The 15,028-nt window shown below is 55.7% G+C and overlaps 1 protein-coding gene across 2 annotated transcripts in view; it reads left to right on the top strand.

Moving 5' to 3' along the window:
* LRFN5 (leucine rich repeat and fibronectin type III domain containing 5) overlaps nucleotides 1-11,003 on the top strand; it is a 41,122-nt gene extending 30,119 nt beyond the window's left edge. For both annotated transcript variants that reach the window (XM_084207932.1, XM_084207933.1), the window contains exons 2-3: nucleotides 7,322-8,729; nucleotides 9,707-11,003. In XM_084207932.1, coding sequence (XP_084064058.1) covers nucleotides 7,342-8,729; nucleotides 9,707-10,622 — 2,304 coding nt within the window. In that variant the 5' untranslated portion in view covers nucleotides 7,322-7,341 and the 3' untranslated portion in view covers nucleotides 10,623-11,003. The remainder of the gene's footprint in view (nucleotides 1-7,321; nucleotides 8,730-9,706) is intronic.
* The last annotated feature ends 4,025 nt before the right edge of the window (nucleotides 11,004-15,028 follow it).

A 15,028-nucleotide genomic window follows, 5' to 3' on the forward strand; every position in this document is an offset into this window, starting at 1 on the left:
TCAGGGCTGGGCTCAGGGCTGGGTTCAGGGCTGGGCTCAGGGCTGGGTTCAGGGCTGGGTTCAGTGCTGGGTTCAGGGCTGGGCTCAGGGCTGGGTTCAGTGCTGGGCTCAGGGCTGGGCTCAGGGCTGGGTTCAGTGCTGGGTTCAGGGCTGGGCTCAGGGCTGGGCTCAGGGCTGGGTTCAGGGCTGGGTTCAGTGCTGGGCTCAGGGCTGGGCTCAGTGCTGGGCTCAGGGCCCTCTCCCCATCCCTGGAGCAGCAGCAGGTGCCCCCAGCCCGGGTGTTTCCTCACGCATAGCTATTAATACCTCACGGAGCTGCAGTCGTGCTTTGCTCTGCTGCTTGACTCATCCTGTGGATCACTCTGGGCTCTGTCTGAGGTACCACAGCCTTGTGAGCTGCCTGCACTGCAGTCCTGCAGTGAGGGATCCCCTGGGCTCTGCTCCATCAGCCTTTGCCCCAGGGCACAGCATGGCAGGAGCCCTCAGTGTGGCTGTGGGGCTGTGCCAGCAGCAGGTGAGCAGGAGCAGTGCTGAGGGGTGCAGCAGTGCTGAGGGGTGCAGGAGCAGTGCTGAGGGGTGCAGGAGCAGTGCTGGAGGGTGCAGGAGCAGTGCTGGAGGGTGCAGGAGCAGTGCTGAGGGGTGCAGCAGTGCTGAGGGGTGCAGGAGCAGTGCTGAGGGGTGCAGGAGCAGTGCTGAGGTGAGCAGGAGCAGTGCTGAGGGGTGAAGGAGCAGTGCTGGAGGGTGCAGGAGCAGTGCTGAGGGGTGCAGGAGCAGTGCTGAGGGGTGCAGGAGCAGTGCTGAGGGGTGCAGGAGCAGTGCTGAGGGGTGCAGGAGCAGTGCTGGAGGGTGCAGGAGCAGTGCTGAGGGGTGCAGGAGCAGTGCTGGAGGGTGCAGGAGCAGTGCTGGAGGGTGCAGGAGCAGTGCTGGAGGGTGCAGCAGTGCTGAGGGATGCAGCAGTGCTGAGGGGTGCAGGAGCAGTGCTGGAGGCTGCAGCAGTGCTGGAAGGCTGCAGCAGTGCTGAAGGGTGCAGGAGCCGTGCTGGAAGGCTGCAGCAGTGCTGAGGGGTGCAGGAGGACACTGGCAGTGTGCTGCAGGTGTGCCCCACCCTGTCTGCCGCTGTCAGGCGGGGCAGGCAGCAGTGCTGGCAGTGCTGGGTGCTCAGAGCAGCTCACCGGGACGCGTGTGGGGTGTGACAGGGAGCAGAATTAGGAGGGAGAGCACTGAAATCCCTGGGAATCTCTGCTGCCCTGGCTGTGCTGACCCCAGGGTCACTGTGCCAGGGTCACTGTGCCAGCAGCCAGCAGTGCTGGAGGCAGGGCCAGGCCCAGGTTGGTGCTGGGCACTCACTGCCCTGAGTGCAGCCATCCTGACCCTGCCCATCCCTCCAGGGAAGGCTCCAGCATGCCTGTGAAATGCAGGACACGGGGTGCTGTGTCAGCAGCAGTGAAGGGACAATGCCCAGAATGTGCCCGTGTCCCTGCTGGAAACACTCTGGCTGTGACATGTGCACTGCTGCAGGAACCCCGTGGGGCTTTTACCTTTCTGAGCACTTGGCATTGTTAGTGCTGTCTGCTGCAGACAATGTGGAGCAATTCTAAAATAAAGTGCTTTAAAAAAAGGACATTCTATTTTTCTCCTCGATTTCTGAACTTTATGGGCATGTTTTTAAGCTGTGTATTGCAAGGGCAAGTGCTGAAGCTGTTTGTTGTGTAGAAGACAGGGAAAGCCCGGCAAAAATCCAGAAAGGATTGAGCTTTTGAGGAAGGAGCATACATTATGTTAGGAGAGGCATTATCCCTGTATGAGCTGGCAGCACTGCCCCTGCCCTTCACTGTGGGCCCTTGCTCCTGCTTCTGAGACCCCCAGAGGTCTGAGGGGTTTGTGGCTGTCTGAAGCCCTTTAACTGGGACCAGGGTACAGGATTTCCCAGTCTCATGGCTCCCCATGGGGATTCCCTTGTCCAGTCCTATAGCAAGTGTCAAATGTGGTGGCCTTGTGGTGCTGGCTGGTGCTCCTGGATGGTGATCCTGGCCAGCTCAGCATTGGGTGGCTAGCACAGCCCCCAGAGCAAACCTCTGGGTGTGTGTCTTTGATTCAAGCGGGTTTTTTTTCCTCAGGAACTTTGTTTCCAATTCAGCAAAACCCTCCGACCCGTTTACAAACCACTGATCTTGGTGAAACTGAAGCTCCTTATTCTCCACTGGTCCCAGCAGCTGGAATGCCACAGATCCCAGAATCTCCTTGTACATACCACATTCTGGCTTGGCTGGGGGGTGCCTGGTGGCTGGTGCTGTGATTTCCCTTCCTCCATCCCCAGCAGATGAACATCATCAGCTTCCAGACTATTTTTTCCTCCATCACGAAACTGAATTTGCAAAGACTCTGAGAATCCTGGGTGGATTCCTTCCCACCCATCCTTCTGGAGGGGTGGGAAGGGCAGCCAGTAGCTCTGTTATGGCCTCAGCAGTAACAGATGATGTCTGAGGCAGGCCCTGAGCTGGCAGCTGCTCCAGCAGCTCTTGGTGTGTACCCTGGGCATCCCTGGCACGCTGGCCATCCAAACAGGAACTGGATGTTGTTTGCTAATTAATGGCTGTCTTATGGATTCTTCTGCTCCCATGTGTTGTGTGATCCACGATATGTAAATGACCCTTTGGAGCCCTGGGCCCGCTGGCAGATGCTGCACTTCATGTCCCAAAGAGGAGGAGCAAAGCCCCCAGCATGCTGGGCACAAGGAGCCATCACATGACATGGCATTTCAGTCCTGGGTTCCTTGGATCCATTCCAGGCAGGAATTTCCAATTCATTAGCACTTCCCCTGACCTCTGTGTGCTGCTAGAACAGGTGGGCAGTTATTCCCACAGCCTGCTGCTGACTGGGTGCCAGGCTGTGCCTGCTGCTCACCCTGGCAGTGCAGCTGGGGCTCAGAGCTGTACCCCACCAGGCTGGGCTTACTCTGCCCATTCTCAGCACCTGTCACAGCTTTGTGGTGGGAGTCTGCCCTCAGGAGGTGCTGGCTAGGGGGACTGTGTGTGCCCAGGAGGCACCAGGGCTGTTGGGGCTGTCACCCAGCAGAAGCAGGTGGCTGTCACCCAGGAGTGGGTGGCTGTCACCCAGCAGGAGCAGGTGGCTCCTCTGGAAGCGCTGGAAATCCTCTAGTGGGTCTCACAGAGCCATGTGTGCTGCTGGAGCAGGAGAGTGACCCTACGTCCTGCCTGTGAGTGGGCTTGGTCCCAGGCCAGCTCATGGCTCCTCTGTGCAGGGGTGGATGTTCTGCAGCTGCCAGGGTTGGGGCTGGCATGAGCCTGGCATCCCTGGGGAGGGAGCTGGGCTGGGTGGAATGGAATGGAGCTGTGTGTTCCAGAGCTGGGCTGGAATGGAGCTGTGTGTTCCATGGATGGGCTGGAATGGAATGGAGTGGAATGGAATGGAATGGAATGGAATGGAATGGAATGGAATGGAATGGAATGGAATGGAATGGAATGGAATGGAGGTGTGTGTTCCAGAGCTGGGCTGGAATGGAGCTGTGTGTTCCATGGATGGGCTGGAATGGAATGGAATGGAATGGAATGGAATGGAATGGAATGGAATGGAATGGAATGGAATGGAGGTGTGTGTTCCAGAGCCGGGCTGGAATGGAGCTGTGTGTTCCATGGATGGGCTGGAATGGAATGGAATGGAATGGAATGGAATGGAATGGAATGGAGGTGTGTGTTCCATGGATGGGCTGGAATGGAATGGAGTGGAATGGAATGGAATGGAATGGAATGGAATGGAATGGAATGGAATGGAATGGAATGGAATGGAATGGAGGTGTGTGTTCCAGAGCTGGAATGGAGGTGTGTGTTCCATGGATGGGCTGGAGGTGCTGTGAAGGCCAGAAGACCTGTGGGAAACACCCAGTAGGGGAAGGACCATGGGAGTGTCACCCACTGTGTGGGGATGTCCCACCTGAGAGTGGCCAGGGGAAGGTGGGCAGGGGTGACAGTGCTGGAGGGGTCCCTGCCTCCATGAGCCCTGGCCCTGCCCAGCACTGTCAGGCCTGCTCCACTCCTGAGAAATGGGGGGAGGAAAAGTCTTCATCTGCTCAGAGACAGGAGCAGCAGTCTGGGGACTCCGGTCCATCCCCTCCAGCCGATGGGGGAATAGTGGAGGAGCATCCAGCCCCTGCAGTGTGCTGGGGCTCACAGGTTCCTGGCTCTTTGGAGACATGGTTCCCACTCTGTGTGACCATGCAGCCCACAGCAACTCCAACTTAGGTTTATAGACAGATGAATAACTCAAAATGATCAAATGTAGGAACAGAATGGATGTAAAGAGCAGTATATGTGAGAGGCTTTTTTTGTGAATCACAAATGTCACACAAAGAGCTTGAGTACCCTTGTCCTGTTGCAGGCACTGAGCAGTAAATGAGCAGTGCCCACCTTCCCAGGAAGCTGGCATTTGTTTTTTGTATGAATGCAGTTTCCTTTCTGTTTTGTTATCTTTCAAGCAAGTAATGAGAATCACATATTGCTTTCATTAGTCAAAAAGGTGTTTTCTGCAATGAGCTCTTGGGCATGTCAGCGCTGCTATCTCTGCAGATTGTCTGTGTGGGGGATGAGGTGTGCTGGGGGAGGAGGGGACACATGTCCAGGCTGACTTTCAGCAGGTGTGGTTTTTGGTGACTGTCCTCCTAAGTCACCAGCTCCTGTAGTTGGTGTTGTTGTCTAGAATGTCTCAGTGGAGGGGCCCAGCCACAAGGCTGCTGCACTGAGCCCTCTGAGAGGAAATGCTCTGTGTTTTTTCAGCAACGAGGTGAAATATTTCCCTGCAGCAAGGGATGATGCCCATGGGGAGGATGGGCTATCCCCATCCCAGCTGCCTCATGTAGATCCAGGTGTGGCTTTGCTGTTTCCATCAGTAGAGGCATCCGGATGCCAAATCCTCACAGGCCCTCGTTGCAGTCAGGGCTGGTGGGTGCTCGGCACTCTGATCACCAGCACCTCTCCATAAGCACCCCAAGCTCTGAGGGCTCAGTCCCTCCTCCTAGTTCAGTGTCATTGGCAGGTGTACGTGGGATGCGCTCACTTCCCTGCCCAGGTCACTGAGAGGGTCACGGGAGAGGACTGTCCCTAAACCCAAGTCATGGGGGACAGTGCTGGCAGCTGGCCTTGCCAGGGGGGCTGGTCTTGGCCCATTTATGGCAGCCCTTTGAGCCTGATGTTCACTGATGGCGTTGCATCCAGCCCTGGCCATATGCCAGGCATTTGACCCGAGGATATTGGCAGAGACAATAGCCAAAACTCTCTTAACATCCAAAAAACCCACCTCTGGTTGGTAACTTTGTGGTAACCTCGTCATCCCTGTTCAACATCAAGCTGTTGTTTAAGTCATTTCATCTTGTAATGCTATTTCCAAACTCAGGAACTTGCTGATTTGGGTTGAAGCCTGTGTTAGTCTTGGGTAGCTCTGGCAATGGACTTAGCTGAATCCAGGCACATGAGTTTAATCATTGCCATGAATCTAAACTAGCAGCCTTAAGTCAGCAAATTCAGATGAGCGCGGTGTTCCCAGCCAAGGCTGCCCGGGGACCCCATGGCTGTGCTGCAGGTGCCCTGAGCTGCTGAGCCTGTTCTCATTCCAATCTAGTCCTTACCAGATGTACATTAAAGGAGCAAAGTCCCACCTGGAAAGGACAGGTGGCAGTCCCTGGCCATGAAGTGCAGCTGCTGGTGTGGGACGTGGCTGGTGGGTGACACCAGTGGGACTGGGGGCTGCAGCAGGCCGTGTCCTTCACTGCTTGGCATTGCCATTCTCCTCCAGGTCCTTGTCACCTGCAGGGCCACTCTGATTTGCAGTGCTGTCATCAAAGTGAGTGCACAGAGCACACCTGAATGCTGCCACGGCACTTTGCCGCAAGTCATGGCAGCAAGAATGCTGCTGGTTATGCTGGTTATGGGAGCAGCTCCCCGCACTGCCCACACTGCACACTCTGCTTTGGACCGCAGCAGCAGGCTTTTGTTTTTCTAGTGGGAACTCAAAAGTTGGAGTAGTCCTGAATACTTGCAGTCCCCAGAAGTATCAGGAAAATGTACATTGATTGTGCTGAAAAGCAAGGTTTAGGACTGCTATTTTCACTAATCATTTTGTTGCCTCTGCTTGCACGGCACCACAGATTTGGTTTGGTTTAAGGATGGACTGGATGACAGGAGCAATAATTGTTGTTCTGATGTTAAATGTCTTTAAATATCAATGACGATTCAAGAGCTCTGGTTCTGGCTAGCTGTGAAACTGTATTTCAGCTGAGCTTCATTAATGCATCTCTGGGGTGGTAATGGGTCTGAGTAATCTGATCTGAGCACGTATAATTGTGCCAGTCCCAAAGGGAGCTGAGTGCCTCAGTCTCAGCGTGGAGCCCCTCTGAGCACCCCTGCTCACAATGGCACAATTCCCTCAGGTGGGTGCTCTCCAGGGACCATGTTCCCACCTGTTCCAGGGAGGAGCACCCCCAGCCTCCCACCCATGCTGGGAGCCTTTGGCACAGTCACAGGTAGGTGACCTCACTGAGCTGCGTGGGCTCTGCTGCTGGCAGCCCTGCTCCCACTTGCCACGAGGAGCAGGCCTGGCAGTGTGAGCAATAAAGCTGATTGAACCGCTGGGCTTTCCAGGGGGAGCCGGAAAGCTGTGATCAGCTAAAATTAGCCCAAGAGACATTTTTATTTAGATCTCTGTTGTAGGGGCTTTTCTTGGGTTTTTTGTTTTGTTTTGTTTCTTCTTTTTTTTTTTTTTTTTGTTTTGTTTTATTTGCATTTTTGGGGTTTGAATGACATAAAATCGGCTCCTTCTGAGTTTATTCTGAAAATAGCATTAAGAGCTTAAATGTTCAGTAGAGATGGCTGTAAACCCATTGAGCTGCTGCGATTTCAAGGCTGCTGAGAGTTTAAGCTTAGCAAGTGAAGCACACATGAGCCACTCCTCATTTTGTATACCTGGACATTTGTCACTATGGCCAGCTGCCTGGGAGGACAGGGGCTTTGCTGGGACGTGGAGCTGCGCTGGGCAGCAGGATGAGCTCGAGCCATTACAATGGCTTTGTCAATTGTAAGAGTGTCAGTGTGTATACATGGGGCTGCAAACCTCCCTGACTCTCAGCTGTACTCCTGGCAGGCACTCTTGTGTCAGGATGGGGGCATGGAGAAGAACCAGGTAACACAGGGAGGGTAACTCGCTGCTACCTGAACTTCAGTTCCATGGTTTAACCACAGACTGTCTGTCTTGGCTTTTTTATTGTGTCTGTTTTATCTCACAGAGACTAACTGTTGTTTGGTCTCCCTTGCAGGCTCTTGAATCTGTTCTACAATGGAAAAACTGCTTTTGTTTCTGCTGTTCATTGGCGTAGCGGTGCGAGCTCAGATCTGCCCCAAGCGCTGCGTCTGTCAGATCTTGTCTCCCAACCTCGCCACCCTCTGTGCCAAGAAAGGGCTCTTGTTTGTTCCTCCCAACATTGACAGGAGGACCGTGGAGCTGCGGCTGGCAGACAACTTTGTTACAAACATTAAAAGGAAAGACTTTGCCAACATGACCAGCCTGGTGGACCTGACGCTGTCCCGGAATACAATCAGTTTTATCACACCTCACGCGTTTGCCGACCTGCGCAATTTGCGGGCTCTGCATTTGAACAGCAACCGATTGACTAAGATAACTAATGACATGTTCAGTGGGCTCTCCAATCTCCACCACTTGATACTGAACAACAATCAGCTGACTTTAATTTCTTCCACAGCTTTTGATGATGTTTTAGCTCTCGAGGAATTGGATTTGTCTTACAACAATCTGGAAACCATCCCTTGGGATGCCGTGGAGAAAATGGTCAGTTTGCACACTCTCAGTCTTGACCACAACATGATTGACCATATTCCTAAGGGGACCTTCTCCCACCTCCACAAGATGACCAGGCTGGACGTCACGTCCAACAAACTGCAGAAGCTGCCGCCTGACCCGCTCTTCCAGCGCGCTCAGGTGCTGGCAACCTCAGGAATTATCAGCCCCTCGACATTTGCGCTGAGCTTTGGTGGGAACCCCTTGCATTGCAACTGTGAGCTTTTGTGGCTGAGGCGCCTTTCCAGGGAGGACGACCTGGAGACCTGTGCCTCTCCCACGCTGCTGTCTGGCCGGTACTTCTGGTCGATCCCCGAGGAGGAGTTCCTGTGCGAGCCCCCCCTCATCACCCGGCACACCCACGAGCTGCGGGTGCTGGAGGGGCAGCGGGCAGCCCTGCGCTGCAAGGCCCGTGGTGACCCTGAGCCAGCGATCCATTGGATTTCACCCGAGGGCAAACTGATCTCCAACGCCACCAGGTCCACGGTGTACGACAACGGGACGCTCGACATCCTCATCACCACGGTGAAGGACACGGGCTCCTTCACCTGCATCGCTTCCAACCCCGCGGGGGAGGCCACGCAGACCGTGGACCTGCACATCATCAAACTGCCCCACCTGCTGAACAGCACAAACCACATCCACGAGCCTGACCCGGGCTCCTCGGATATCTCCACATCCACCAAGTCGGGCTCCAACGCCAGCAGTAGCAACGGGGATACTAAAGTCAGCCAGGATAAGAAAGTGGTCGTCGCGGAAGCGACGTCCTCCACGGCTCTGCTGAAATTCAATTTTCAGAGGAATATACCTGGGATACGTATGTTTCAAATCCAGTACAATGGTACTTACGATGACTCCCTTGTTTACAGGTAAGGCAGCCCCAGCCTGCCCCTGTGGGACCGTGCTGGGTGCGTGGTGCTGCCGTGTGGCCCTGGCCTGGGCACCCCTCTGCTGGGCCATACCGTGCCAGCTGAGCGGAGCCCAGCCCTGGCAGCTCATGGTGGGAGCCTCAGAAAGGACTCGTGCCATTTCTACTCACAAACAGGAAAATTACTTAGAACAGTGTTATTTTTAGGTAATCCAAGTGGACCTCTAATCCTCTGAACTGATCAGAGAAAGGTTGTGAAGGCAGATGGATTAAATGGTGCCTAATGTGCTCAGCTTTGTGGAAGTGCAGGGTGGACAGTGTCTGTGAACATGTTCCTCACAGCACTTTCTGGTGGTGCCTGTGCTGGAGAAGTGCAGGGGGGCTCTGTGCTGCCAGGTGTAGCTGTTGCACCCTTCAGCACTGGCTTTGCTTGGTCATTTCTTCTGTGAATTTCTTTATCCATTACTAGGACAAGGGGTGCTAGCTTTAAACTGAAAGAGGGTAGATGTAGATCAGGTAACTGAAAAGACTTCTTCTCTGTGAGGACAGTGAGACTGTGGTACAGCTTCAGAGAAGTTATGGGTGCCTCATCCATGGAAGTGTCCAAGGCCAGGCTGGACAGGGCCTGGAGCAACCTTGTCTGGTGAAAGGTGTCCCTGCCCATGGCAGGAGGGTGAACTAGATGGTCTTTAAATGTCTCTTTCAACCCAGGCCATTCTGTGATCCTGTGATTCTACGTTTTTGATGTGGTGGTTCTAATGGGGGGCTCTGCCATGCTGAGCCGTGCCAGGGGCCTTGGCAGTGACTGCTGCTACATGGAAGGCCGGGAAGGAGCTACTGGGGGATGGAGATGAGCCACACAGGGACAGTAGACACACAAGCTGTGGTGGTGCCCAGCATGGCCTGGGCTGCCCCACAAGGTGGGAAGGTGCCGCTGTGTCCACCAGGTTCATTCACACTGGTTTCCTTCTCCCCCAGAATGATACCTCCCACGAGCAAAACCTTTCTGGTCAACAACCTGGCTGCGGGGACAATGTACGACCTGTGCGTCCTGGCCATCTACGACGACGGGATCACCTCGCTGACGGCCACCAGGGTGGTGGGCTGCACGCAGTTCACCACCGAGCAGGATTACGTGCGCTGCCACTTCATGCAGTCCCAGTTCCTGGGTGGGACCATGATTATCATCATCGGTGGGATCATTGTGGCGTCCGTGCTCGTGTTCATCATCATCCTCATGATCCGCTACAAGGTGTGTAACAACAACGGGCAGCAGAAGGCCACCAAGGTCAGCAACGTGTACTCGCAGACCAACGGGGCTCAGATCCAGGGCTGCAGCGGGGCGCTGTCGCAGTCCATGTCCAAGCAGGCTCTCGGGCACGAGGAGGGCATCCAGTGCTGCAAGGCTGCCGGCGACGGCGCCACGCAGTCGCCGGACACCGGCTCCGGCCAGGACTCGGCCACCACTACCTCGGCTTTGCCTCCCGCCTGGACTTCCAGCGCTTCCCTGCCGCAGAAGCAGAAGCGAAAGTCGGGGCCAAAGCCCGGCAGCGAGCCGCAGGGCGAGGCGGGCGGCGGCGCCGAGCCCCAGAACTCGAACAGGAACAACTCCACGGCCCTGCAGCTGGCCGGCCGCGCCCCCGACGCGGCCCCCACGTACAAAAGAGCACAATCCAAGCCAAGTAAGTTCCTGACGCTGCCGGCCGACGCGTGCCGCGCCAAGCGGCGGCGCTCGCTGGGCGGCGAGCTGCTGGAGCCCCGCGGCGGCGCCGGCCTGCGCTCCAAGCGGAGCATGTCCATGAACGGGATGCTGCTCCAGGCAGACTGCGCCGCGGCCCCCGGCGGAAAAGCAACTTTCTCCAGTTCTGAGTGGATATTGGAAAGCACTGTGTGACCTGCTTTTTTTTTTCTTTTTTCTTTTTTTTTTTTTTTTTTAAATTTTTATTTTAACTAAAACCACCAAACGTTGTGTGAAACTCCCTTTTCCCAGGGAATTGGATTTGGATGTCCACTGCTGTCTCGCTGATTAATGGCTTGTTCATGCGGGGTTCTGTATAAGCCACCCAGTGCACACGGGGGTTTATTTAGTTTTCCGTTTGGTTTTATTTAATATCAAAACCGAAGGCAACATTCAGAGATTAAAAAAAAAAAAAAAAAAAAAAGGAAAAAAAGATTAAGGGGTGAAAAAAAGCACGAAACAGCACCAGTGCCTTCCCTGCTCTAGGACTGGCTTCCTGGTTCTGCGGTAGCAGAAAACAAAAGAGAGAGTTTTCACAGAAAAAGCCTTTTATAAAGGAAATGCAATTTCCTCCAAGCTAACAAATAACCACTTCTGGATCAATCAGTAAAATGATATTTTTTAAACTGGTCAGACTGTATATTTCTTTTCCGTGACAATGGTGTTGCCTTTGTTTTTAGGCAGATGCTGTACAGGAGCAACAACGCTGTGTTGTTTTGTTGTGTAAAATAAAATATTCACTCGGTACGCCAGCCAGCCTCGCGGTGACTGCCCTGCTGGAGCGGGGCCGGGCCTCGGTGCTGCAGAGCTCCTGCCGTGGGGCTGCCAGGAGGCACCGGGCGTGGGGCCATTCCCCTGTGCCGGCTCCGGCTGGCCGGGGTGGGCTGGGGGAGCGCTGGGGTCCCACAGCGGCTCTCCCTGCAAGGGGACTGAGCTGCGATCCCACAGCGGCTCTCCCTGAGAGGGGCCTGGCCTGGGATCCCACAGCATGGCCTGGGATCCCACAGAGACTCTCCCTGACAGGGGTCTGAGCTGCGATCCCACAGAGACTCTCCCTGCGAGAGGCCTGGCCTGGGATCCCACAGCATGGCCTGGGATCCCACAGAGACTCTCCCTGCGAGGGGCCTGGCCTGGGATCCCACAGCATGGCCTGGGATCCCACAGAGACTCTCCCTGATAGGGGCCTGGCCTGGGATCCCACAGCATGGCCTGGGATCCCACAGAGACTCTCCCTGACAGCGGTCTGAGCTGCGATCCCACAGAGACTCTCCCTGAGAGGGGCCTGAGCTGGGATCCCACAGAGACTCTCCCTGACAGGGGTCTGAGCTGCGATCCCACAGAGGCTCTCCCTGAGAGGGGCCTGGCCTGGGATCCCACAGAGACTCTCCCTGAGAAGGGCCTGGCCTGGGATCCCACAGCAGCTCTCCCTGAGAGGGGCCTGGCCTGCGATCCCACAGCCTCACCTGGTATCCCACAGAGGCTCTCCCTGCGAGGGGCCTGGCCTGGGATCCCACAGCCTCACCTGGGATCCCACAGCCTCACCTGGGATCCCACAGAGGCTCTCCCTGCGAGGGGCCTGGCCCACGTCCCAGAGCACCCAGACCTGGTGCAGGCAGTGCCCTGTCCTGTCCTGTCCCGTCCTGCAGCCCTGGGCAGAGGGCAGGGCTGGGGCACCCCAGGGTGCTGGGCACAGCTGAGCAGGGCCGTGAGTGGGGCCAGGTGGGCAGGCAGGGCTGCAGCCAGCAGGGTCACAGCCCTTCAGCACCCCAGCTGGTTGGGTGATGATGGTCATCTCCTGCTGTTCTACACTCCTGGGCCATATTTCCTCAGAACTTTATGGTTTGGTCGAGTTCTTTTCAGTCCCTGAGTGCATTGAGGGCCTGGAAGATGATGGTCTCACCTTTGAGCTGCCCCTAATTGCTGTGCCTGTGGGATAGAGTGATTTTGGGCCACTCTGTAGGGACAGAACCCCACAGCAGCAGGAGTCAGCAAGTGCAGATTTTGTTGTGTGGATGGCAGCTGCTGTGCTCACTGTAAAGGGAAGCCTGCGGTTAATATTAATTAAACTCATATGGTCATCATATTCAAATTAGAGACAGCTTAACTCTGAATATTTGAGCATTGTGCATTCTCAGATGCCAAATAACAGGTTCAAGATGGGCTTTGTGGCCATAAAAGTGAGAAACTAGTTAAATTTTATACCCTGTATGCTTGTTCTTGGGGGCACAGTAACTCAGGCAGGTGCCTGAGGCCAGCCTGTCTCCAGCCAGGGCAGCAGCCAGCCCCAGGGCAGTTGTGGGGGAACATCTCACGGTGGGGAACAGCCCCCTGGCACCCCATCTGTGTCCCTGGGACTCTGCAGTGAGGGGCTGATGCTCTTGCCCAGTGCAGGTTGCTCTGAGTGATTTTATTGCCTGTCACAGAAGAACAAAGTCAATGAGGGTGGTGTAAAGGACCTAAAAGGAAGAGGCTGCTTCTTTTTTAGAAATCCTTTTTGCTTCCATCAGGAAATGCAGAGACCAAATAGGAAACAAAGCCTCAAAATGAGAAAACCTGCTTCCAGCTGGAAAAGTTTAAAAAATTACAATAAATCCCTCCTTGGATTGCTCTGGCAACCCGTGAGCACTGCATGAACTATTAAACACGTGCTGTGGGGGACAGGGGTGGTCTGTCCAGGGTCTGGCAGTCTGATGACAAGGGCTTTGGCCAGTGTGGGTTGAACATGAGCCCCAGTGAGGGACTGTGCTGGCAGAGGCACCTTCCCCCCACGCTGGGGTATAGGGAGAGTGTCAGAGGTTTGCTGTGGAGTGGTTGGGTTTAATCATGCATTTTAAAAACATCCAATGAAAATGCTTTTATATGTTGTCTAAAACTGGAGACCTAAATCTCTGTGATGTTTTGTGAAAGTGCTAAAATACTAATGGTGTCTTGTGGTTTAAGGAAGTTTATTTTTATATTTGTAATTTTTCACTCAAAGGAATAATTTTCTAAGCAATGCAGTTGATGTTGTGTCCACGGTGCCTCTGTGTCAAGCAGTGTACAGGGACCATCTGGCCCCGTGTTTGGTTTATTTCTGCTGATAGTGCAGGAGAGGGGATCTGGGCAGCCAGCATCTCTCCCTGGCTGACAGGATCATTCATGCCTTGGGAATGCCCTGGGCATGGAATCATTGTTCCCACTGGAATAACTGTGCAGTGGGACATTGGTTTTTTTCAGGGTTCATTCAAAGTGTGGGAAGCTTCGTGGACGAGGAAATTCTCTGTCCTTTCTGTTCTGCAAAAACCATGGGTTGCCAACTGTGAGGCAGAAAATGTGCTGAGATGCTCCTGGATCAGAGTAACAGCAGGTTATTTCCCCCAGACTGCAATAACTGCTCAGCACAGGTGATGGAATGGGGGTGTGATGTGCTGCGGCCCCAGCATCACCCCCAGCTCTGGAGGGCTCTGCAGGGACTGAGCCCAGGGTGCCTCCCTGCCCTCAGCTGGGCTCTGTGTGCTGCTGCTCAGCCACTGATTGTCTGGGACTTCAGCCATGACAGGGTCTTCATTCACAGGCCTGCTGGAGGAGGAAGTGCTGCAGGAAGTTCTTGGCTCTTCCTGCAGTGGCTGGAGCACAGGGTGTGCCCAGGCCCTCTGTGGAGATGGGCTGTGCTGGGCTGTGCTGGGCAGAGCTGGGCTGTGCTGGGCAGAGCTGGGCCATGCTGGGCAGAGCTGGGCTGTGCTGGGCAGAGCTGGGCTGTGCTGGGCAGAGCTGGGCTGTGCTGGGCTGTGCTGGGCTGTGCTGGGCAGAGCTGGGCAGAGCTGGGCCATGCTGGGCAGAGCTGGGCTGTGCTGGGCAGAGCTGGGCTGTGCTGGGCAGAGCTGGGCTGTGCTGGGCTGTGCTGGGCTGTGCTGGGCAGAGCTGGGCTGTGCTGGGCTGTGCTGGGCAGAGCTGGGCTGTGCTGGGCAGAGCTGGGCTGTGCTGGGCTGTGCTGGGCAGAGCTGGGCTGTGCTGGGCAGAGCTGGGCTGTGCTGGGCTGTGCTGGGCTGTGCTGGGCTGTGCTGGGCAGAGCTGGGCTGTGCTGGGCTGTGCTGGGCAGAGCTGGGCTGTGCTGGGCTGTGCTGGGCAGAGCTGGGCTGTGCTGGGCAGAGCTGGGCAGAGCTGGGCTGTGCTGGGCTGTGCTGGGCAGAGCTGGGCTGTGCTGGGCAGAGCTGGGCAGAGCTGGGCAGAGCTGGGCTGTGCTGGGCTGTGCTGGGCTGTGCTGGGCAGAGCTGGGCTGTGCTGGGCAGAGCTGGGCTGTGCTGGGAAGAGCTGGGCTGTGCTGGGCAGAGCTGGGCAGAGCTGGGCTGTGCTGGGCTGTGCTGGGCAGAGCTGGGCTGTGCTGGGAAGAGCTGGGCTGTGCTGGGCAGAGCTGGGCAGAGCTGGGCTGTGCTGGGCTTTGCTGGGCAGAGCTGGGCTGTGCTGGGCTGTGCTGGGCAGAGCTGGGCTTTGCTGGGCAGAGCTGGGCTGTGCTGGGTTGTGCTGGGCAGAGCTGGGCTGTGCTGGGCTGTGCTGGGCTTTGCTGGGCAGAGCTGGGCTGTGCT

This window comes from Fringilla coelebs (genome assembly GCF_963513975.1).
Source record: "Fringilla coelebs genome assembly, chromosome: 6".
NCBI classification, from domain to species: Eukaryota; Metazoa; Chordata; class Aves; order Passeriformes; family Fringillidae; genus Fringilla; species Fringilla coelebs.